Genomic DNA, 23768 nt, shown 5'->3' on the forward strand with positions numbered 1-23768 from the left:
GCTGTGGCTGCCCCATCCCTGGAGGGGTTCAAGGCCAGGTTGGAGGGGGCTTGGAGCAACCTGGTGTGGTGGGAGGTGTCCCTGCCCAGGGCAGGGGGTGGCACTGGGTGGTCTTTAAGGTCCCTTCCAACCCAAACCATTCTGTGACACCTAAAATACCGGGGTGCGACACTGCAGAGCTGGGGACACACACATACTCACTGTAGCTGGGCCTCAGATTTGCCCTTTTTTTCCCGGAAAACCCCAGCCGGGCAGTGTGGGCGCCTGGCCCTTTAAGAGCGCTCCCCCCATCCCACCCGCGCTCCCGCGCCCAGCCGATAGAGGGCGCTAACCCCGTCGGTCCTCCTCCGCCCCGGCATGCACCGCGCTCCCCCTCCTTTCCTTCCCTCCCCCCTCCCGCCTCCCTCCTTTCCCCCCCCCCCCCCCTCTTTCCTCCTTCCCGCGCCATTGTGCTTGGGAGAGCGGGGTGCGCGCGCGCGCGCGGGGCCGCGTGACGCCCGGGTGAAGCGCGCGCGCGCGCGTGTGGGCGCGAGGCAGCGGCGGGCCGGGGCCATAGACGCGGGGCCGGAAGAAGAGAGAGAGGAGGCGAGTCGGGGAGGAGGAGGAGGAGGAGGAGGAGGAGGAGGAGGAGAAGGGGGGGGGGTGGGGTGGGGGGGGGGCGGTTGGCTAGAGCGTCGCCCCCATCCGCCGCCGGCCAGCCCGCCCGCCCGCCCGCCCCGAGTCCGCCAGGCCCCCGCCGCGCCGCGCCCGGACAAAGCCGCCGCCGCCGCCCCGCCCCGCCCGCAGCCCCCCGCCGCGGAGCCATGTCGGCCAGCAGCCTCCTGGAGCAGGTAGGGGACCCCGACGCCAACGCCCCCGGCCTTCTTTCCTCCCCCCCCCTTTTCCTCCTTCTATCCGCCGCGCCCGGGGCTTGGCCCGCTAGGCGAGGCCGCGGCTCGGGGCCTAGCGGCGGGGCGGGCGGCGGCCGCGGCCTTCCCCTCCTCAGGGCCGCGCCTCCATTGTGCTGCGGCGAGGCCGGGCCCGGGCCTCCCGCTTCCCTCTTCCCCCGCCGTGACTGACCGCTCTCCCGCTCTCTCTCTTTCCCCAGAGACCCAAGGGCCAAGGCAACAAAGGTGAGGGGCCGGGAGATGGCGGGGGGGGGGGGGGGGGGGGCGGATCCCGCGGGGAAGCGGCGGCTGTGGGGAGCGTGGCCGCGGGGGAGGGCTGGGGAGGATCGCCCGGCACGGCCTCGGGTGGGCCTGGCCTCACGCTGCCGGGTGGGGTGGAAGGGGAAAAAAAAAACCCACAAACCCTGGGCTGTGGAGCCTTTAGTCCTGCCGGGGCTGGGGAAACAGTTTGCAGTTAAGAGAAGAGGGTTTGTGAGGTGGCGAAGCGGCTTTCCGCTCTCCCTCGGGTTAAGCGTGGCTTATTCCAAGCGAGCGAGCAACAGTTGTATCGTAAGGGCCTGCCTTTGAAATACTTTGTAAGTTGGTGGACGTTCGAGTTTGTCGGCAGGGTTCTTTCTAACGCTCTAAATCTCTTCCCCAGTGCAAAACGGATCTGTGCACCAGAAGGATGGGTTAAACGATGATGACTTTGAACCCTACTTGAGTCCCCAGGCCCGGCCGGTGAGTAAGAGAACCCGCTGAGGGGCAGGAAGAGCCCGGGGGCTTCCCGCTGCTCACTAGCGAAAGCGAATTTGGCATCCCCAGTCTCCACTGATTGCTTTTTTGATGCTTGCCAGCTTTCTTACCTTAATATACTATTTTATACCTGCATTTCTCCGGTCAGAAAGTACTGAGTGCCCTGACATTGCAGTGGGTTCAGTTAAAAAGGTTTTAGCAACTTTTTGAGGCTGTAAGAACTTCCTACAGTTGGTGTTCAGCCCCCCCTTTTTTTTTTTCCTTTTTTTTCTTTTTTTTTTTTTTTTTTGTAACGTAACTGCCTTGAAGTTACCATTTCTGCTCTTTCAGTTTTACTGTTATGACCTTGTTTCCTTGCTGGTTTCTGGCTCTTCACACCCCACGAGGAGACGCACCGCGTTGCGTTGTGAAATCGCTTTACGCGATGCAGTTACGCTCCCAGGGCTTTTGGAGGATACTATCAACGTTCTCATCTCTCCGCCAACTAAAATGAGTGTCACGGGGGCTTTCTCTCTCTCTTCTTTTTTTTTTTTTCCACCAGAAAAACCCCCCCCACAGAACACACACGTGATAAAGGCTTTTAAGACTTTTTGAGAGCTTTAGTTAGAAGTCGAGCTGGAGAGCTTGTGATCAGCTCCTGAAAGTCGGGCTTCCAGATACTTTTTCCCCTCTTAACTTTCTATTTAAGATTAGCTCCACTGTTAACTGGTTTTTGTTTGTTTTTCTTAATGAGTGGTAGGAGAGTGACACATAACAGATGGAGTTCAGCTGATTAGATGTTACAAGTAAGTGTTCTAGATAAACATCTGTAGTAGCACTGGAGCAGTTAGTTCATTCTCTTGGCTTCTCTTCCCTCTCCAATTGTGATTACAAAAAAAAAAAAATAGGCTGTTCTGGTTTTTCTGTATTTTTTTGATGATCTTTATTAGTCAGTGTATTTTTTTCTCAGATAAGCGATGGATGTTTTATTGGAACGCAAGAACAGGTTTCTGTCTCGGTTAAATTTTCAACAAGTATTTTCCTAGTCTGTGCTAAAGATATGGGGCTAAATATTCTTTTCAATTCCTGTCAGCTGTTCATCATCTTCAGAATTCACCCTGTCCATTGAGATAATTTACTGTATTAAGCTCCCTAAAAAGTTAGGAGCCGAAATTTGACCTGCATAGGGTGAGAGGGTGATTACTTTCACAAGTCTTGAATAGAACAAGCTGCTTTCCTAGGAGCTATCATTTAATGGTGGGGTTTTTCTATCCCCCAAATTAACACCCGATTCCCAGCTTCCTTCTGAACGTGGACTTATTTCCTGCAGAGTTTAGCTTTATTTAAATCTCCTAAAGAGAGTGCAGGTTACTATGGTGCTAGAAGAAGCAACATGATATTTTACCCTCTTTTGCGTGTTTGATGAAGAACTTCTGAATTTAGTTTCTCTTTGCGTGTGTTAACGCCGGTCAAAAAATACGTTTTAAAAATAGGGAAGTGATTGGAGCACGCCCCGGGAGGGGGAGCAGAGCTGTTGCTCTAGAAATGCGAGGTAAAACCGGCATGTTAGCTTTGGATGTAACTTTAGGGTGACTTTTATCTCACTTTCTCACCGTGCTGTGTTGCTTGTCAGCTCTCAACCGTATTTTGCCACTCGATATAATAAAAAAAAAACAAAACCCTGGGGTTGGGTCTGGAAGAAGGGCCGTGGTTCTGCTGAGCCAACCAGCCGGGCTCAAAAATACAAAGGTATCAGGGTGTGCATCTGTTTTGTGAAGATGGGGAAGGGAGTTACAGATAGGGCTCTGAAAAATGAATCAAACGCCTCAGAGTAACGCGAGAGGCTTCTGAAACTGCTTTTTGAGCTCTCCCTGCAAGCGTGAGACAACCAAGCTGTAAAGTTTCACGGCGCTTCATTCAAGAGCTGGTGTTTCAGGTGCGACTGTTACTGGCTTGTCAGCCTCATCGGTTAATTTACTGCCTGTATTGGGAAGCTCAGATACGCAGCGATTCTTCAACAGTTTAAAAAACAGCAGCTCAACGGCGACAGTAAGCGAGCGTAAACCCTGGTTCTAGTCTGAGGGGAAGAGGAATAGTGAATTTGAGGAAACAACTCTACAAAAAGTCTTAGTCATGGGAGAGAATTAAAAGCCGGTGAAGTTTTATTTGCATACTAATCGGTAGCTGTGTCAGTTGTGCGAGTGCAGGGCAGCAGAGCGAGGTGGTGTGTTTGATAGCTCCAGATATTTGGGTACTGAGCAGCAGCCAGCCTGGCTGGAACCTGCTTTGCGCTGGCGATGCTCAGCTGCTGCTTAATTCCAGTACCCCCGCCTTGCTACCCGAGCGTAGCTGGTGGATACTCCACAGGTAGCAGCTTAATACAGACTACGTTAAAATATCTCATCAAGTTAAATGCATGATGGCATGTAAGAGAATATTTTGAGGTGACAAGGGGACAGATCTTCATCTGCCAGTGGTGTGCTTCGAGGGAGAAGCCTGCGGAGAGGGAACGGCTCCTCTGCCTGCTGGGCTCAGGTTTTAGGAATGGGCCGGCACGTTTGTGTTCCGTTAAAGGTAATTTCCCGGAGAGGTTATTGCTATTCTTATAATTGAGGGGTTTATCTTTTGAAGAGACTTTGCTGGTTCAAAACAATATAAACTCAAAAAGTTCCTTCATTCGCCTTACCAATTAGTCAGTATTTGTGCTTTTGGACAGATTGAACCCTAAAGGCTGTTCATTGGGTTGGGTTTAGCAGGACTGAGTTCCTCAATTAGTCACACTGGACCCTGAATAAGAGTTAGTTTTGGTTTTAATTTGCTTTTGTGACCACTTCTTTGGGAAAACAGAAAGGCTGGAGACAGTGTCTCGGAGTCTTCACACATCCACGCCGTGAAGAACCACAGAAAGGTTTTCAGTGTTTCATACAACAAAACAAACCTTGTCTCTGAACACGTTACGTTAAACGATTCCTATTAATTCTTGTAAAGTTGGGGCTGACCCATTTAGCCCCAAACCTGTTGCTTTCCTTTAGCTCAGTGGAAGGTGGAGGCAAACCAGCTATTTCTGGAGGGTGCCAGAGCCATCTTAAGAGCCTCCATAGATTTCAGTTACGGCACGAAGTCCTTTGGGAGCTGCGCTTGGCACGTGAAAACATGATTCAACGAGAAAAATGGAGTAGAGCCTGCTGCAAGCCAAGCTTTTAAACGGGAACTGAACCTGACTTTCATCTCATCTGCATGGGGTTGGCATGTCAGCGGCGGGATCGCACGGGGCTGGCTGCGCGCGGGTTCCAATTACTGGATGATAATGTCCATTAGTGCGGCTTTAACCGCTCCCCGGAGGGGCCCTTGCTTTGAATGTGAAATGACAGGTGTTTTTCATGTAAGCAAATCTTGGTGATGTCTGAGAGTTCCCTAATTGTAAAATTAGGCATTTGTTTTCCTAACCTAAAGGCTACTTGGAATTTAAAAGGGAGACCAAGGCACGGAGCAGCTTTTTTTTCCCCTCTCTGAATCCTAAACCTGCTTTTTTTTGTGCTGCTGCTGTCACCCTGCTATAAAAGGCTCCTAATGAAACCCTATTGATTACTCTCCAGTTTCAGGTATTTTTTAGTATGTGCCCGCAGCGCTGGAGGAGTTTGTCTTTTGAGGATGAAGCTTTAAACCCCTGTTCGTTTGCGGGTTCTTGGAGCGTTTTGAGCTCTGAAACTTTAAATTGTAGTGATGAAAGCTGGGTTTATGGGTAATAAGTTTAAGGAAGGGACTTGTGCAAAAGGCAGGTAGTGATTTTTGACAGTGCTCTTCCGCTGGACCTTTTTCCTCCTTATTCCACTTCTCTCTGGATCCTTTCCCCAAACCCTCCCTCAAACAAACAGCAAAATAAAGGCAGATAGGTGCATTACCCAGGCAAGAAAAGCCCTCTTGGGTAGTAGCTACAAAAAGTAGAAGCTAATACTTGGATGCTGGGTGAGATACTGTTTTCAGAGCCTGAACGGGAGCTTCGGGGCAGTCCGGTGTCCAGTCCCACACCGTGCGTCAGGAGCACAACGCGCTCCCGTCTGAGCATGGGAAGCTCGCTAAGCCTTTGTCTTCAACCTTTCTGGCAATGAAACAGTTTTCAGAGCATTTCTAACAAAGGAGGTGTTCAAGGCCGAGCCTGTTTATCTGCCCAGCCCTAAGGTAGGGAAGGGTGGGGCACGGGAAGTCTAAGATGGCTTTTATTCCTGGTCCCTTGAAATTCGTTCAATTCCTTCTAACTATTCAGTGCTTATTCTTTGTGATTTTTTTTTTTTTTCAGAATAATGCATACACCGCAATGTCCGATTCCTACTTACCCAACTACTACAGTCCCTCCATTGGATTCTCCTACTCCTTGGGCGAAGCCGCCTGGTCTACGGGGGGTGATCCCCCCATGCCCTACCTGACCTCCTACGGACAACTGAGCAACGGGGAGCCACACTTCCTCCCAGACGCCATGTTCGGGCAGCCAGGGGCCCTTGGCAGCACTCCATTTCTCGGGCAGCACGGCTTTAACTTCTTTCCAAGTGGGATTGACTTTTCGGCTTGGGGGAATAACAGTTCTCAGGGACAATCCACTCAAAGCTCTGGCTATAGTAGCAATTACGCCTATGCCCCTAGCTCGTTGGGTGGAGCGATGATTGATGGGCAATCTGCTTTTGCTAACGAGACTCTGAACAAGGCTCCCGGCATGAACACCATCGACCAAGGGATGGCAGCTCTGAAGCTGGGCAGCACGGACGTTGCAAGCAGCGTCCCCAAAGTCGTTGGTTCGGCTGTCGGTAGCGGATCCATTACCAGTAACATCGTGGCATCTAACAGTTTGCCCCCGGCTACTATCGCTCCTCCAAAGCCAACCTCCTGGGCTGACATCGCGAGCAAACCGGCCAAGCAGCAGCCCAAGCTGAAGACCAAGAATGGCATCGCAGGATCAAGTCTTCCGCCGCCTCCGATAAAACACAACATGGATATCGGAACTTGGGATAACAAAGGGCCGGTGGCGAAAGCCCCGTCGCAGGCCTTAGTTCAGAATATCGGTGGTCAGCAGCCGGCCCAGGTGTCCCCCCAGCCCGTGGGGCAGCAGATCAACAACAGCCCACCGGTGGCACAGGCTTCAAGCGGGCAACAGCCCCAGCCGCTGCCGCCGCCGCCGCCGGCCCAGCTGCCCGTGCCGCAGCAGGCGGCTCAGCCCACCCGCTGGGTCGCCCCTCGTAATCGAGGCAACGGCTTCGGTCAAAACGGAGTGGACGGTAACGGAGTGGGACAGTCTCAGGCCAGTTCTGGTTCTGCTCCTTCGGAGCCCCACCCGGTCTTGGAGAAGTTGAGATCCATCAACAACTACAACCCTAAGGATTTTGATTGGAACCCAAAACACGGCCGGGTTTTCATCATTAAGAGTTACTCTGAGGACGATATCCACCGTTCCATTAAATATAACATCTGGTGCAGTACAGAGCACGGCAACAAGAGACTGGATGCCGCCTATCGCTCCATGAACGGGAAGGGCCCCGTTTACTTACTGTTCAGTGTCAACGGTAGCGGTCACTTCTGCGGAGTAGCAGAAATGAAATCTGCTGTGGACTATAACACGTGTGCGGGTGTGTGGTCCCAGGACAAGTGGAAGGGACGTTTTGATGTCAGGTGGATTTTTGTGAAGGACGTTCCCAACAGCCAGCTGCGGCACATCCGCCTAGAGAACAACGAGAATAAACCAGTGACCAACTCCAGGGACACTCAGGAGGTGCCTCTGGAAAAGGCTAAGCAGGTGTTGAAAATCATTGCCACCTACAAGCACACCACCTCCATCTTTGATGACTTCTCACACTATGAGAAACGCCAAGAGGAGGAGGAAAATGTTAAAAAGGTAACTCGTTTCGTCTGTCTCGGCGCAGTCCTGTGGGGCAGGAGGTGGAGGAGGGCCGCCTTGCGTTGGAGTAAATCCAAGGCCTGAAGGGCAAGGGCCTTGTGAGCAAGCTTGGTGGGCGTCAGTCTGCCTTTTGCTCGCGTGTGGAACCCGCCGCCCAAACGGCAGCCCCTGTTTGGGGTGGGAATGGGTGCCAGCACCCGGCAGGGCAGCGGGAGGAGGTTTGCCCAGCCCCTGCCTGCCGTTGGTTGCTCTAAATCTCAGCCTTTCCCCAGCGCTGGATTCTACACACAATTTTATTTCCTTGCTATTGTCAGCTCGTGGGTCGGGACAGTTTAAAGTAGGGAGAGATCGGTGGGGGGTTTGGGGAGTTGTTAGAAAACAACCGGGTCTTTGAAGGGGCCGCTTAATCCACCCCCTGCCCAAAGAGGGGTCAGCGTGACAGATGTTTCCCACCGCTTGTAAAACCTTCAGGAACGGCAGTTCCTGTCCCTCCCCAGGCAATCTATTCCTACGCTTAATTATCCTTCCTGTTAGAAGGCTTTGTCTAATGCCCAACCTCAATCTCCCCCGCTGCAATTTCAGTCCGTGACTGCTTGTCCTCTCTCTCTCCCTCTCTCCGGTGGACGCGGAGCGGGTCGTTCTGTTCCCCTTGGCAGCGAGCTGGGCTGTGTCTGAAGCCGGTGGGCTGTCGCCTGCGTGGGCACTGCCCGCCAGCCTGGCACGTGAGCCACGCTCAGAGCCTGCTGTCATCATCGACTCGTTAACGGGAAGGTCGCTAATTGAAAATCCTGCCCAGAACTCAGTGACCGGTGGGCCTTGTACCTTACTTGGGTAGAGCTGTGTTGAAGTCACCTGTGGCCGACCTTCCCCGCAACAGGGGTCTGGCTTGTCTTTAATCAAAACACTGATTACAAATTAACATTAGCACAGCTTTCCGGTAGTTTGCCAAGTTTTCTGGTCATCTCTTTAGTTTTGGCGATGGGGAATTTTTCCACCCAACGGTTGAAGAACTGAATCAGGAGCTGCAACTGTTCACCGTGACAGTGAATGCAGCTTTTAAATTTTATTATTTTTTTTTTAAAACTATATTTTACTTGGTGCATTGTCTGTATAAATAGCATCACCCGTACGCAAAGGTGGACACGTTTTGCAGCTGATACCCTGGCACTGACAGCGCTGGAAGAAAAATCTGTAAGGGAGGAATATATTGCAAGGTGTGGAGGTGTCAACTCCGTTTTTGTGAGAAGCTGAATATTTCACTTGACTTCACATCCTAAAACTGTTCCGTTTGGCGTCCAGCCTGTACCGAAGCGGTGATTTCTCTTTATTAATTGAGGTTTTGAATGCAGTTGGAAGTCTAGTCTGTGCGGGACGTCTTGGGAAGTGGGATTTCTCGTATCCTCCAGGTGTGACTTTAGGGGGGGGTTGCGGTGTGCGAGGAGCAGCCCTTGGCACGGTGGGAGAACGCAGGGAGAGGGGGAGATGTTGCCGGAGAGTGCGATGGACCAGAAGAGTTAATACTGGCGAAACGTAAGCAGGGAGGAAGAGCGAGGGAGTGAGGAAGGCTGAGGGAAAAGCGGACAGACTGATGGTCTCCGCTGCTGTGTGCGCGAGTTGTTCGTAATATCTGAAAATCGGTATTAAAAACGTGGCTTTGCAATTTTCTTAAAACTGTAATCCATCTTCCCTCGTCTTTCCCCTTGCCTTTTGAAGGCTCCTCCCCTTTTGCAAAGAAATTTCTGCCATTTCTTTGCGAGGTGCTGGCGTGGGAGTGTCGGGAGCAGGAAGGGGACCTGCCGGGTGTTCGGAGCGCCCGCGCCTCCCGTCGAGATGATGTTGGAGCTGATTCAGCGTGACACCCCGGTGGCAGAAGTGCTCCGTTAGGAAAACATTGATTCTTTGAAAGGGAACTTAGTCATACGTCCCTGGAGTTGAGAGGCAAAGGAAGGGAGCCTTGGAGATACAGAGTTGGGGTTTGCTTTTTACCATTGACTCACTCTTTGTGGCGTGCTCAGGGCCCCTGCCCTGCGACATCCGGCACGGAGGAAGTGACTTGGTCTTTCTTTCAGCAACACTTTGGCCTCCTCGACTGCTCGCTGACGCAGCCTGGAAAGATGGTTGAGGTTTTCTCTGACTGCTCTTTCATGGTTTCATTGAGAAGCAGTCGGGTTTTTTTGCTCAAGGAAGGTTGGGTTTTTTCTTCCTGGAGTGAATGCTGATGGTTACCCTGGTTCGAGCCATGCCTCGAAGCATCTCAGGTAATCACCTGGGGGGGAAAAAATAAATAAATCAGAAACCAGAGTTGAGGCCCTGGAAAGTTAAAAAGCTGCTCTGGCAGCAGCCGGTGGCGCAGCTCCCTGCCTGCGGTCTGTCAAGCTGCTTTTGTGTCGGGGAAATCCCATTGCTCCCAGCTCTTTGTCTCTGCCACCAGTCTTTGGATGGCGGCGATATGTTAATGTTCTGCATTCCTGTTCCTTGAAGCTTAAACATCTCAAGGTTTGGCTCGTTTTGAACTTCTGGAAAGCTGTAATTGTTGCACTTGGCTTCAACTTGCCTAAACCTTTGTCTGATTCGCAGATTCGCAGTTCGATTCCTGCTTGGTACCCGAGCAGATGGACCAGCTCTTGTGAAAGTCTGGGAACTCTTGAATATTCTTTTCTGTTTCTTGCTGTTCGAGTCACTTCTTCAGAATTCCCTAAAATAGTTCGCAGAAATGATAGGAGAACTGCTTTGCTTTGTGTTCATGCTGTTCCTCTTGGAATGGTTCGGCGTTGAAAACACTGAAATCATGCTCTTGCTTGTCCTTTTCTGTCACCTGCACCCATCTCTATTTCCTTCGAGCGTCTTGCTTTGCTCCATCTTTTTTTAAAAGGTTTGGATGTTTTCCTGACCCAAAATGAAGCTAACTCCCAGTGCAGCCCTACCTGCAGCAGTTTAGGACTTCTTGGAACCCGTAACAGCTGCTTTTTGTGGTAGAGCGTGTCACCAACTTCTTCCCTGTAAGGACCCACCACCGCCACCAAAAATCCCTACCCCATAGTGATACACTCCTACTTCTAGGAATGTTGCAGTGACCTCAGTGCAAAGATCCGAGTGATCTGCTTGGCATGTGAAAGGTTAACAGGAAAAAGCCGTGGTTTTCTGGAAAAGCAGAAAGGTTTCCAGGTTTTCTGGAAAAGTAACCAGTGTCAGCTCTAAGGGAGGTTTATTTTGGTTCCTTCTCCCATTGCCTTGCCTGGGATTGGGGTTCTTGGCTACTTCCAGGTCCCAGGGATTTTGGGAAGGATATCTTATGAAAACCAGCCCCGTCTTCTCCCTTCCAGGGCCAGAATGCTCAGTTGCCAGGTTTACAGTTAATAAGAGACACTTTGTGGTGGGACTTTGGTGGGTGTTGAGTCAGGATGAGCTGTGCAGGATGGGGTGGGTTTTTTGTGGGTTTTTTTTCATGCTGAGGTGTACTAGCCTGGAAACAGATAGGTGGGATTTGCCAGATTGGGGCTATTATTTCCGGAAATGGGCTGCTTTGTGTCTCAGCTGACACCATCTGCTGGTTAAAGGAGTATTAATAGTGGCAAATGTCACTGCCCCTCTTAGAAGATATGATTTAAGGAAAAACTAAGTGGTGTTAGATGAGTCTCTTGTTTGAGCCTGGCAGACTGTTTCACGGTGGCTGTAAAAAAGGAAAACTTTCTGATGTATTTTGCAATGCTTTTTTTTTTTTTTTCCTTCCTAAATTGTAATCTCGGTGGGGAGGAGAGAGCGTGTTTCCTATAGGGTGGGCAGTTTTATCCCCCGTTTATCCCCAGTTACAGTGGTCCTGGCTAGTGCTGCATTTGCTTTGGCTTCGCCGTATCCTACAGGGCAGCGTTTCCAACTACAAGATTCGGTTCCTGGATATTGCATCTCCAGGGAAAGCCACCCATTTCCCAGGACAGCGAGGGAACGCTGCTCGCACTCGCACAGTTCCTTCCATCCCGTGATCCCGAAGGCTACTTGCTTTTTCTGCACTAAATCCTGGCTACAGTGAAGTGAATTGATTGATGCACCAGGATGGAATTTCCTTGCTGCCAATACCCTCCGCTGTTTGGCAACTCACAAGGTTTTTTCCCAATTTATTTCCAGGCCTCTTAAATCCTGTACATCCATTTCTGTGCTCGTACGTTTGCGCAGTAATAGAGAAAACGGAAACCATACTGCTTTTTCTAGTCGTTTGGTGCTGGCCCTTTGAATTAAGGAGCACTTTGTGCTTATGGTAGTTTAAAGCCAGCACTACAAAGCCCTTAACAGCATTCTCAGGTATTTTGGTTGTGTTCTGGCGTTGTTTAAAGGCAGGAGAAAAGCGGAGGGGGAAGGCTTAGGTCAGGCTGGTGCCGTAATCCGTGTTTTCTGCTGTTAAAACAGGGGAATTTGTCTCCTCATCCATAAAATGGGAGCAACTGGGAGCCGTTTCACTGCAAATAAAGTGGAATTTGAGCGGTGGAAGCGTGAGCCTGTTGCACTTGCCTCATAGCCCTCACTGTTAATATCTTGTTACCAGTCTTTATAATAATATTTTAATATATTATGTTAATATTAGAAAATAATAAAGGTTCTGCACCTCTCGGGTATGGCCTTGAGTGGGGGGAGTTTATTATGAAGTCCTTCCCAGCTCACTTGGTGGGAGCAAAGCTTCTTACCCCCTCCCATCCAGGTTTCCTTCTCCTCAGGTGGGTGGTTAGAGTCAGAATAGGCTGAACCTGATTGTTCTTATAAATATGTTAATTGCCTTCGTTATGAGCATACTAATGACTTCAAATGAATGTCTTAAAAGAAAAAAAAGTGTTCCTCCTCCTGTGATTGAATTGAAATTGGGCATGTGTGCCTGGCCGATTCCCTAGAAACAGCCTGGAGGGGTGGGAATGCGTAAGATGTCATCGGGGGTGGCTTCTTTTTATTTTCAAGTGTTCTAGATAACTTACTGATCCTGAGGTTAACAGCTACCGACACAGGCGTTGGGTTTCGGGTTATTTCCTTCGCAGCTGCTTCTCCAGAAGAAGTAGTCTTCCTCGGAAGATGAGTATCTGCCGGGTGTTTTGTTCAGTGAAAGGACCTGGGCACAATCCTGCCCGGTTCCCTGGATTTTCTGCCCGGGGCAGGAGTGCAGTGGGTCACAAGACGTTGCTGAAAGCTGATTAAGATCCAAAAAAAACCTGTACATTGATACTTGAGCTTTGTGTAGAACGTAAACAACTTCATGCACAATGTTCCTCGCTGCTTCTTAATGAAAATATAATTCTGCAACAGCTTTTTTTGCCCGAAAGAAGTCATTTTCTTCCTTTCTGTCTCCTGCAAAGTGTTACGTGACAGGTGTTTATTAAGGAAGCTTTTTGTTCTGGACTGTGCGATCGTTTTCGCCGCAATTAGCAGAGCCCTCTCGTTTTCCTGGATGTTCTTGTTTTGTACCTGGTGGTAATTGTACCGTCTTACGGCTTGTGAGTTAATAAACCAGTTCCTTAGTGATGCAGAACGCTGGAGCCCTGCCAGCTACAACAGTGCCACCCTGCTTTTACCGCGGCGACCTTACCCGGGGAAAGGCTCCGTTAACAAGGATTTTCATTATCCGAGCTGGTGACGGGAATAGAGAGTGGATTGTAACTCCTTCCAGTGACTGGCTGCCCAGTGTGAGGCTTTTTTAATTGTGTCGAAGTCGTGTAATAGTGCGTTTCGGCAGTTAATGATAAAGCGTTTGGATTTTGTAAGCTGTTCTTCAGCAAGAAGTTGGAAACGCAGACTACATTTCTGGTTCCATAGCATTACAACTTCTTTTTTTTTTTATTATTATTAAAAGGACAATGCTGAACTTTTTTTTTACTTTTTTTTTGTGGTTAACTGCAGGGCTTTCTTGTCATGTAATACCAGTTTAGAAGATGTAGATAAAATCTACCTAAAACTCTGTGCTTTTGTTTCTAATCCGGGGGGGGAAGAAATCAGGCTATTTTAGTTTCCTTCCCTGGGTGTATCCGTGTGTGCGGGGAAGGCTCTGCTCTCTCCTTTGTAACGTGGTGCCATCTCCTGTCAAATGACCTCAGAGACTCCCCCGTCGTCATCGGCAAACTTTTAACAAGTCCTGATCCTCAGCCTTTTTTTGGCTGTTACAAATCAGCCTGATTTGGGGGTTCAGCTGATTCGAGTGCTATGATCTTCATACATTTAAAGGAGAAAAAATTAAAAAAAAAAAAAAAAAAAAAAGTTAAAATAGAAAACTGTGTTCCGGTGAATACTGCTTTGTGTTCCCTTTCAAGTGGCGATAAAACGAGGGTTACACGCAAATGGCCACGGGGACTGTTGGCTCTTTTACTTGAGCTCGTGAATTCAGCTCTTCATGGTTGACAGAAGTAGGCAAATAGATCTCCTCTTGTCCTTTCATAACACAGAATATTGTGCTGGGGGCTTTTTTTTGTTTTGTTTTTTTTTTTTCTTGTAGCACGAAGTATTTCTTGTGCCTGATTTGGGATGGAGGTAGTATTTTAGCCTCGAACGCAAGAACAACTGCAGTGGGTCAGCCCTCAGGTCTGTGTAGTGTAATGTCACATCCCTCGTGGCTGCGAGTTCTCCGGGTCTGCTGGGCACGAAGGCAGACGTTGCTCGAGCATCCTTGCTCTTTTTCCAAGTACGAACCTCCGTGTGCAGCTAACGATAACGTGGTCAAGAGCCAAACTCCTGTAAGGACAGTACAAGCACGTATTTATCCATCTCTGAAGGTTTTCCTTGCCTTCAACAGTTTGTGGCTCGAGAATTTCTTTGTCCCAGAGGATGGCTCTTTAATAGCTCATGATTTCTCCTCTTGTCCAAGATTTTGATGCTTTTCTTGAGCATCCTCAGGAGCCCGAGGCAGCTTAATTATGTGTTGTGTAAAGAAACACGTCCTTTTGGTTGGCTCATGTGCTGCTCCCTGATTTTGTGCTGGAAGAGGAGGTGAGCAGTTGATTTCAACATCCTTTCTGTGCCCGCTCTGCTTTTAGAGTCGCCTCTTCCAGGCTGGAAGCACAGTGGCCCTGCAGATGGAAAACCTTCTGTCCTTTCCTCATCCCTCCTCTGACCCTTCTCCAGTTCTTCTGCGTCCCAGTAGAGATGGAGAGGAGCAGAGCTTGGCATAGAGGTACCACTTGGGTTTGTAGAAAGGCAGTGTCATGTGTTTTCTTCTGAATTTTGTTTACTTTTCTTGATGGTAGGCGTTTTCCTGGAGTTGTAGATCATAACCCTGAGCTCCTCTTTCCAGTTGGTCAGTTTGGAGCCCATCCTCTTGGAGTTAGGAGAATGATGGGTTTTTTTATTATTCTTTTTTTCCCCCACATGCATCATTTATCTAAACCAGGCGGACCAAATTCACTGCAATGTTCAGCTGCTTTTTTTTTCTCCCCAAGTCTTCTATTTCTTCGCAGTCGGCTGCTGTTTTTATTACCCTGAAGAGCTTCCTATCATCCATAAACTTCATCGCTTTATTATTCACTCCTCTTTCTACATCTTTTATGAATACGTGGCACTACAAATTCCGGTGAAGCTCCATGGGTTTTCTCCGCACGAGATCATTCAGTCCTTGGCATTACACGTGCGTGGTGTTACAGAGGGAAAAAAAAAAATATGTTTAAAAAAATAATAATAAACAAACACCTTACTGGAGCTGGTGTTGGTCAGAACTCTGGTATGATGCTCGGAGCGAGCTCCTGGTAAGTGCTGTCAGCAATTCCAGTGCTGTTTGCTTAGACTTTCACGTTATTCCCATTACTTCCATCCATGCTACTGACTTTCTTCCCTGCTTTGTGAGGATGTCGGTGTGGAAGGACAGGTCAGAGCTGAGCGTCCTGCTCTGTGGTGCCCAAATCGAGCTGCCCAAATGGGAAGTGTTGGCGAACTGCAAAAAGAAATGTGGCAAACTTTTTTCATCCCTTGTAGTGACGGGGAAGAATAAAGGCTCCCTGCTGTAAGACAAGGAGGACTTTATTTTCCATCCCCATGACTAAGGCTCCAAACAGGATGCCCATGAGCCAGCAATCTGCCCTTGTGGCCAAGAAGGCCAATGGCATCCTGGGGTGCGTCAAGAAGAGCCTGGCCAGCAGGTGGAGGGAGGTCATCCTCCCCCTCTGCTCTGCACTGGTGAGGCCACATCTGGAGCACTGCGACCAGTTCTGGGCTCCCCAGTTCAAGAAGGACAGGGAACTGCTGGAGAGTGTACAGCAGAGGGCTACAAAGATGCTGAGGGACCTAGAACATCTCTCTGATGAGGAAAGGCTGAGGGACTTGGGTCTTTTTAGTCTGGAGAAGAGAAGACTGAGGGGGGATCTGATCAACGCCTATAAATACTTAAAGGGTGGGTGTCAGGAGGATGGGGCCAGTCTTTTCTCAGTGGTGCCCAGCGACAGGACAAGAGGGAACGGGCCCAAATGTGAACACAGGAAGTTCTATCTAAACATGAGGAGGAATGTCTTTCCTGTGAGGGTGGCAGAGCCCTGGAACAGGCTGCCCAGAGAAGGTGTGGAGTCTTCTTCTCTGGAGACATTCAAAACCCGCCTGGAGACGTTTCTGTGCAACCTGCTCTGGGTGACCCTGCTCTGGTAAAGGGTTGGACTAGATGATCTCCAGAGGTCCCTTCCAACCCCATATCATTCTGTGATTCTGTGGCTTGAAAGAACTTGTGCTGTCCCAACCTGGTCTAGTTGGGGGTGTCCCTGCTGACTGCGGGGAGGTCGGACTAGATGACCTTTGGAGGTCCCTTCCGGCCTGGACCAATCTATGAATCTATGAATCTATGTTATTTTGCTTGTGCTCCAAAGACAGCAAGTCCAGTTCCAGTCCCTGCTGGGAGCCCAGTCGCATGGAATGCCACTGGGAGTCCTGTGTTCCTCTTTGCACTAAATATTCATGTACGTTCTTAGTTTCTACACCACTCTTGTTTCCTGCATGAGTTTTGCCCTGTGGGACAAGGCTCTCTACAGGAGGGTAATTATAAATGTTTATGGGAATTGAGTTGCTTTAGTCACGCAATCAAATGTGGTGTTTAAGCAAGAAGAGGTTCATCCTTTGCATTTGGTTGCATCGGTTTTAAAGATGCCTTGAAAGATTCCAGGGCACGGTGGTGGCCCTGCTGGTGTCTGAGAGCTGGGACCACCTTTGGGTGTGTAAAACCCATTGCAGGGGGAAATCCTGGCACTCTTTTTGCATCCTTTTTACCCCGGATAGTTGCTCTGACGTGGAAATTCAATATCTCGTGTGCGGCCACAGTGGTGTTTGTGTTCCCTGATGTTAAGGCATGTGCTGGGTTACAGCTGTAACTAGAAGAATTGCATCTTGCTGGTTTTTATTCGTTCTCCATCGCTTCAGGTCCTTCTGACTAAATGCTGAGGTGACTGGAAGAAACCAGAACTTCCCAACTATCTGCCCACAACCGCTCGGTGCGGTGGCAGGGGGGGACACTCTGCTGCTGCGTTTTTGGGGACAAAGTCTGAATTGCAGGGACTGACCAGGCACAGTTGGGTCCCTGCTTGGCTCGTGCCTTTTCAGTGATGCGGGTTTGCCCCTTTGGGGTTGTGTGGTTATTTGGGGTTGCTCTGTTAGATTTTGATCTGTAAAAGAAAAAGTCTTTCCTGCTCCGACCAAGAGTCACTTTTATTTGCGTATCTCCTGTCTTCCTTCTTGGTGGTGAGCTCTGTGACGTGAATGGGAGGGAGGATGAAGACATCTGATTATAACCACGTCACTATCTGATTGTTATCCCCTTTCCAGGTGAGACAGAGTAGGATGTAGCTTTTCTCTGTAACTCTGGTGGCTTTTTAACGCTGACAACAGGAAAACCTCATGTTTGGTTTGTAAAGCAGTTGGGACTCGAGGCTGTTTGTGGAGCAGACGAGCATAACAAGAAAATGTCCATCGTCATGTCACTTGTGTTGACGGACCGTGCCTTGAGCTGGTCCTACTGGGCATGTTGGAGGCAACGGGTTGCCGTAACTCCTGATTTCTAAGGCAAGTCAGGCGTTTGCCTCGTAGACAGGGGCGTGTGGAAATCCTGCTGCGCTCTTTGCCAGGATCGCATCCACCGCCCAACAGCAGCGGTGCTGGGAGGAGGATTCAAAGAGCAGAACGTTGTGTGGTTGCAGCAGGCGTGGTGGGATGAGCCGGGCTGTTGAGCAAGGTGTCCCATGAGTGAGAGTTGCGTGTGCGTGTCTTAAGGCCAGTGTTTCATTGCTGGGTGTCTCAACCCTTCGGGGAATGATAGTTAGCGCAGACCGTACTCTAATGAAGTGATCTCCTGCTGTTCCTTAGTGGGCAGGTACTGGGAGAGTGATGCCTTTTGCTTGTAGGACCTTCTCAGTTTGAGACTGGTTGTGATGTTTCCAGGCTGCTACGCTGTGCTCCAGGTCAGACAGCTCCAAATAAACCATGGTTTTATGCTGCACAGCTGGGACCATGCTCTTGGTTCTTCTCCAGGCCTTCCCTTTGACTATAGTCTTCTATTGCCCCATGTGTAGTGGGGCAACAACACCCTTACCCTTGCTGGGGGAGATCCAGGTTGAACATTTGCTGTTAATCAGCGTAAGAGCCTCTGAACAAATGTGCAACGTTATCACCTATTGCCATCGTTTCTCCTACAAACCCTTGAGCCTTTTGTTGTTGTTGGCTCTCCAGGGTGAGTAGATAAGGTAATCTCTCATCAGCCTTCTCCACCAGCTCCCTAGGTTGCTATTATCAGGACATGGCTTGTGACATTGCTGCAGCCTCCTGGGGACAGCGGTGACGTGACTGAAGTGGCTTCAGTGGGATGATTTACGGAGGGTTCCTGCTTACACACGCTCGCCTTGTCTGAGCTCGGTGCCTCCAAACACCACCAGCCCAGAATCACGCTCGCAGTGATGTGGAGGGGCCAACACTTGATCTGAGGGGTGGCATCTGGCTTTCTAGTCACCGGCATATCGATAGCGCTTTGCACTAAAGCCATTTCGGTGCTGCCGTGCTCCTGCCCCTCCGGTTGCCGAGGGGGTTGATAGATGAAGAGGAGAGTCTGAGCTGGTGTCCTTTTCTTGCTCCTCCCACGTGGATCAATGAGACACGGCCCAGGTCTGACAAAAGTTAGAAGGACACAGACCTGTTGGAGCGAGGCCAGAGGAGGCCACGGAGATGTTGGGAGGGCTGGAGCCCCTCTGCTGTGAGGACAGGCTGAGAGAGTTGGGGGGGTTCAGCCTGGAGAAGAGAAGGCTCCGGGGAGACCTTAGAGCCCCTTCCAGTCCCTCAAGGGGCTCCAGGAAAGCTGGGGAGGGACTCTGGATCAGGGAGGGGAGCCATAGGAGGAGGGGGAAGGGTTTGACACTGAAAGAAGGGAGATTGAGATGAGACATTAGGAAGATTGTTTGCTGTGAGGGTGGTGAGAGCCTGGCCCAGGTTGCCCAGAGAAGCTGTGGCTGCCCCATCCCTGGAGGGGTTCAAGGCCAGGTTGGAGGGGGCTTGGAGCAACCTGGTGTGGTGGGAGGTGTCCCTGCCCAGGGCAGGGGGTGGAATGAGATGATCTTTAAGGTCCCTTCCAACCCAAACCATTTTTTGAAGTGCAGCCGCCGAAGAGAATAAAGCACTTTCTGATGGAATCTCTGTGCCCTCCAGGGACTGTGTGTTCCCATGTCTGTGCAGATGCCGCTCTCCCTTCTGGGCTGTCCTGTAGCTGGGTGGGGGTTACACCGTCCCACAGCCCGTGATTTCAGAGGAGGATGATCTAGGAAGGATGAACGTTTGCAACACCACTGACCTTTGCTGCGTGTCCTGGTGGATCTGTTTGCTGCTTTGCTATGATTTGGGTGCTCGCTTGTAACTCCCCGACACCCCAGGGACCGAGATGTGTTCATGGGACGTGCTGCAGTTGGGCTGACGGATTAGATGGTGTAAAAATCCTTCAGGCCCTGGCTCCCCCCACTTCCCCAGGAGGAGATGGAAGAGAGCGGCTGTGAATATCCCAGAGAAGAGCAAGAAAAAGGGATTTTGAAGTGAGCAGAGAGCTGTTCCTTCCCTGCTATCGAGCCCTGACAGCGGTGTCCTCAGCAGCGCCGAGCTGACATCTCGGGGGGGAAGGTTTGGCTGTGCCTGAAGCCCTGCTCTTCACAGAGGACAGGACAGCCTGAGGTTAGTGTCAAAGTCAACCCCTCGAGAGCCCACAGCAGGGGTGGATAGACATCACTCTGCGTTTCTCTGGGGGGAGCTCCTTAGGATACTGTTTGCAGCGCCGATGGGGGGGGAACGGGTAGTTCTGCACCGGTATTTCGGCATTGAATAGCAGGAGGTTTTAAACAGAAGACTGGGTTGAGAAAAACAGGGCTATTACCCACCCTGAAATTAAGATGTTCACTTCGGGCATGTCTCTGGACCCCCCCTCTAGCTTGGGGACATCTGCTCTGGTCTCTCTTTTGAAGGTGATGCCTTCTGTTCTGGCACACTGGGTGCAAAAGTGACACACACACACACACACACACACACACACACACACCCCCCTTAAAATCCGAGGTTGGGTCCTGTTTCCTGCTCCCTGTGTCAGCAGTACACTGGCCTCGGGAGCAGCTTCACCTTCACAGCGGGGAGGAGAAGTGACTAATCGGGGGGCCATCTGCTCAGCTAACGGGGCGATGCGCTCAGCGGGACCCCCAGCCACCGTCTGTAGCCGGCCCAGGACACCGGCCCCGGCTACTGATGGCCGGGGGGGGGGGGGGGGGGGGGGGGGGCGGCGATTGAACCTGGCAGCCGCCTTATCCCACGTCTGCGTTGGGGAAGACAGAGGCATTAGCTCCGGCAGTTGCGGCTCCTTCCCGAAGGAATGCGTCGCGTTGCTATCTGTCCTTGTATCCTGCCGAGCCAGGCAGCAGAGAAGGAACAGGAGTTGGCACCTTCCTTTGGATTTGTGGCTTTCCCTGCAGCGCTTGTTTTATTTCACGTTCAGGACTTCGTTTCCCACCGCGGTAGGTGTTTTTTTTTTTTGCTGTCGTGCAATGGTGGTTTTTAGCAACGAGTAGCTCCTGTGACAGATCTGGCCAGACTGACCGGAGAAGAGGAGAATTAAATCGACTTAACGTGGGGCAAATATTCTTGAAGAGAACCTGTGCCTTCGCCTGATCCCTCTCCCCAGGCGGCAATCTGTGCGCGGCGGGGCTTGCCTTGCCATCCAGCTCAGGCAGAGGAGCTTGGAGGATCCCTGGGTCACCGTCTGCGTGGGGCTGAGGGGCTGCCGAAGCCTGGACATTCTTCGGAGCTGGATGCAAGGCCCTTTTTGGGAAGGTTTCTAAGAATAGATTAGGCTATACATGCTGTTAGTCCGGGATTGAAGCTTTCTCAGACGAGTTCTCCCTGGATTTAGCAGTGGTGGTAGAGGATGTTGTTTCTTCGAGGAATCGGCCAGCTGCTGAGATGGAAGGGAAGGTGCCTCTGATGACCAGGTTAACGTGGGGCGGCTCTTCCACTGCCCTGCTCTCGAGGGACACAGAGGCAGAGCAGCAGCCTCGCAGGGACACATCCTGAGCCAAAACAACCAGATTTCAGTTCATCAGAGCCTTAAGTGTCCTTTCTTGAGTGAGACGAGATAACGCGAGGCAGAACCCACGCTGTCTGGCTCTGCCAGAGGGCACCTCCTGCAGGTATGGTGTGCTGTGGAGGTGGGATGGACTTGGCATCTCTCAGGCCTGGCTTCGGTGGTGATTAACTCTCTCGTGTGGGAGCCAGAGCCAAAACGTCACGGTGCCCTTCACACACGAGACTGCGGGGACCTGCCCGTGCTCGGTGAAGATGCAGTTAAGAGACGGGGAGGAGCACGGACCAAGAGCCCTTGGGTTGTTGACAGGTTTTATTTTTTGAGGTGGTGTCGTATGATCTGGAAATGGCACTTTGGACGCGAGCTGGGCAGCAACTCTTAACCCTTTGGGAGAGTCTGGACCCACTTCTCTGCAAAGCTGCTGGGTTTTCTTGGGGTTTAACAGAGAAGAGACTGTGGCACGTGGTGTTTGGCTCAAGAGAGGGTTTGGTAGCCCTCGGTGCCTGGGTGGTTTTGGTGCTGTGCTGCCTGTTCAGGCTGGTGCAAGTGTTTGTCTGGACAGTGTGCTCCTTCAGTGCTGGAGGAGAGATGGGGATGAAGCCCTCAGCACGGGAAGGACATGGACCTGTTGGAGCGGGTCCAGAGGAGGCCACGGAGATGCTCCTAGGGCTGGAGCCCCTCTGCTGTGAGGACAGGCTGAGAGAGTTGGGGGGGTTCAGCCTGGAGAAGAGAAGGCTCCGGGGAGACCTTAGAGCCCCTTCCAGTCCCTAAAGGGGCTCCAGGAGAGATGGGGAGGGACTCTGGATCAGGGAGGGGAGCTGTAGGACAAGGGGGAAGGGTTTGACACTGAAAGAGGGGAAATGGAGATGAGATGTGGGGAAGAAATTGTTTGCTGTGAGGGTGGTGAGAGCCTGGCCCAGGTTGCCCAGAGAAGCTGTGGCTGCCCCATCCCTGGAGGGGTTCAAGGCCAGGTTGGAGGGGGCTTGGAGCAACCTGGTGTGGTGGGAGGTGTCCCTGCCCAGGGCAGGGGGTGGCACTGGATGATCTTTAAGGTCCCTTCCAACCCAAACCATTCTATGAAGTGCAGCTGAAGAGAATAAATCCTGTACAGAGGGGAAGGAGCCGAGCTGAGGTATCAACAGTCCTTGAAAAGGGGAAATGCGATGACCTGGTCGACCCGAGCAGTGCAGTCCATCGGCACGTTACCCGTACGCAGCTGCGCTGCCTTCTCTGGAGACACAAATCCTCTTCCTCACTCTTTTTTTTTCACCTGGGACAAGCCTCCCTGGCAGATCCACGCGCCGAAATGCCCACGCGTGAAAGCGCTGAATAAACTCTCCGCTAACGTGTCCTTTCTTCCTTCCGCAGGAACGCCAAGGCCGCGTCAAGTAAAAGGCTATTCCTCCCTCAGAGACTGCAGCAGAGATTGCATCCCAGCTTTTCAGAGAGAAAAAGGAAGAGTAAAAAGAAAAAAATATCCCGGTGAAAAAATTAGGACTTTTGGGTTTTGGTTTTTTGTTTTTTTTTTTTTTTTTTTTTCTTAATTTCATTGACTTCAAAAAGACTCTGACAAACTTGCAGTTTAAAAAAAAAACAAAGTATTGGAATTTCACAAGACATAGGACTTAAAACAAAAAAAAAAATACAAAAACAACAAAAAAAATTTCCCTTCTAGGTAGAGTATAGATAAAAACTGTCCCCTTTCTTTTGGCTTTGGTTGTGATTTCAGAGCATACGCTTTGGGTTTTTTTGTCTTTTTACTATGTTTTTGTTGGATTTTCAAATCCGTAAGTGGCATATGCCTGCCTTTTTTTGTGGGTTTTGTTTTTTTTGTTTGTTTGTTTTTTTTCTTTCTTTCTTAATTTTTAAACCCCGCCGCTTCCCTTCCTTCCACCCCACCCCCCCCTCGCGCCTCCTTCCCCTGGTTTTGACATTTGCACTTGGAACACCGAGTTGTAACATCCACCACGGAAAGTGGAGTAACTGGTTTGGGTTTTTGTTTTTTTTTTTTTCCCCCTTCTCCAACCCATTTCCTCCCCCCCCCCCCCCCCCGCCCCGGCCTGGAAGAGGAGGAATTTCTACGAGGAAGTTGGGGTTTTGGCCTAAGAAGAATTGACCAGAAATTGTCCACGAGGTTGTGTCTTAAAAGGTGGTTCATTTCTTTTTTTTTTTTTTTTTTTTTCTCTGACCCTTTTGTTACTCAAAAAGTCAAGTACTAGGAGTCCTAAGGAATGTTCTGTTCTTGTGCGTTATACGGATTTACAGATTAAGTCTGGATTAATTTGATTATTATTTTATATTTTTTTTTGGAAGCTGAGAACAGTGGTAAAAACGCGTTTTGTTTACAGGAAAATGAATTTTGGACAAAAAAAAAAGAAACAAAAAAGGAAAAAAAAAAAAGAAATATTGTAAAATGTGTAGTGAATCTGTTTCTTCAGTTTCTTGTTAAGCCGATGAGGAATGGGCGTTGCCTTTCTTTTCACCATTAATCACTTCTCAATAATAAACGTGAGATCCTGTTGAGCATCACTGTTGTCTGCCCCTCCCTTTTCCCTGCCCTGGTGAGGACACGCACCTCCTTTTGTGTGGCAATTTGGGGGTTCCCTGCTTTATTAAGACCTTAAAATAATGATGGAAAGTGTTTTCCCCCCTGGGCTTTGGAGCGGGGTGGTGGGACCCGTCTCCCTTCATCCTGGTGTAGGATCGGGGTTTGTTCCCACTGCCTTGGGATTGGTTTCGTTCCTCTCCGTGG

At 50.4% G+C, this 23768-nt stretch overlaps 1 protein-coding gene across 1 annotated transcript; it reads left to right on the forward strand.

Moving 5' to 3' along the window:
- The first annotated feature begins 803 nt into the window (after window positions 1-803).
- Window positions 804-23538, forward strand: YTHDF2 (YTH N6-methyladenosine RNA binding protein F2). The gene is made up of 5 exons (XM_074161880.1): window positions 804-830; window positions 1088-1112; window positions 1528-1607; window positions 5899-7482; window positions 22385-23538. The coding sequence occupies exons 1-5, from the start codon at window positions 804-806 to the stop codon at window positions 22406-22408; spliced, it is 1740 nt and encodes a 579-aa protein (XP_074017981.1). The 3' UTR covers window positions 22409-23538.
- The last annotated feature ends 230 nt before the right edge of the window (window positions 23539-23768 follow it).

Source organism: Numenius arquata, chromosome 21 (assembly GCF_964106895.1).
Source record: "Numenius arquata chromosome 21, bNumArq3.hap1.1, whole genome shotgun sequence".
NCBI classification, from domain to species: domain Eukaryota; kingdom Metazoa; phylum Chordata; class Aves; order Charadriiformes; family Scolopacidae; genus Numenius; species Numenius arquata.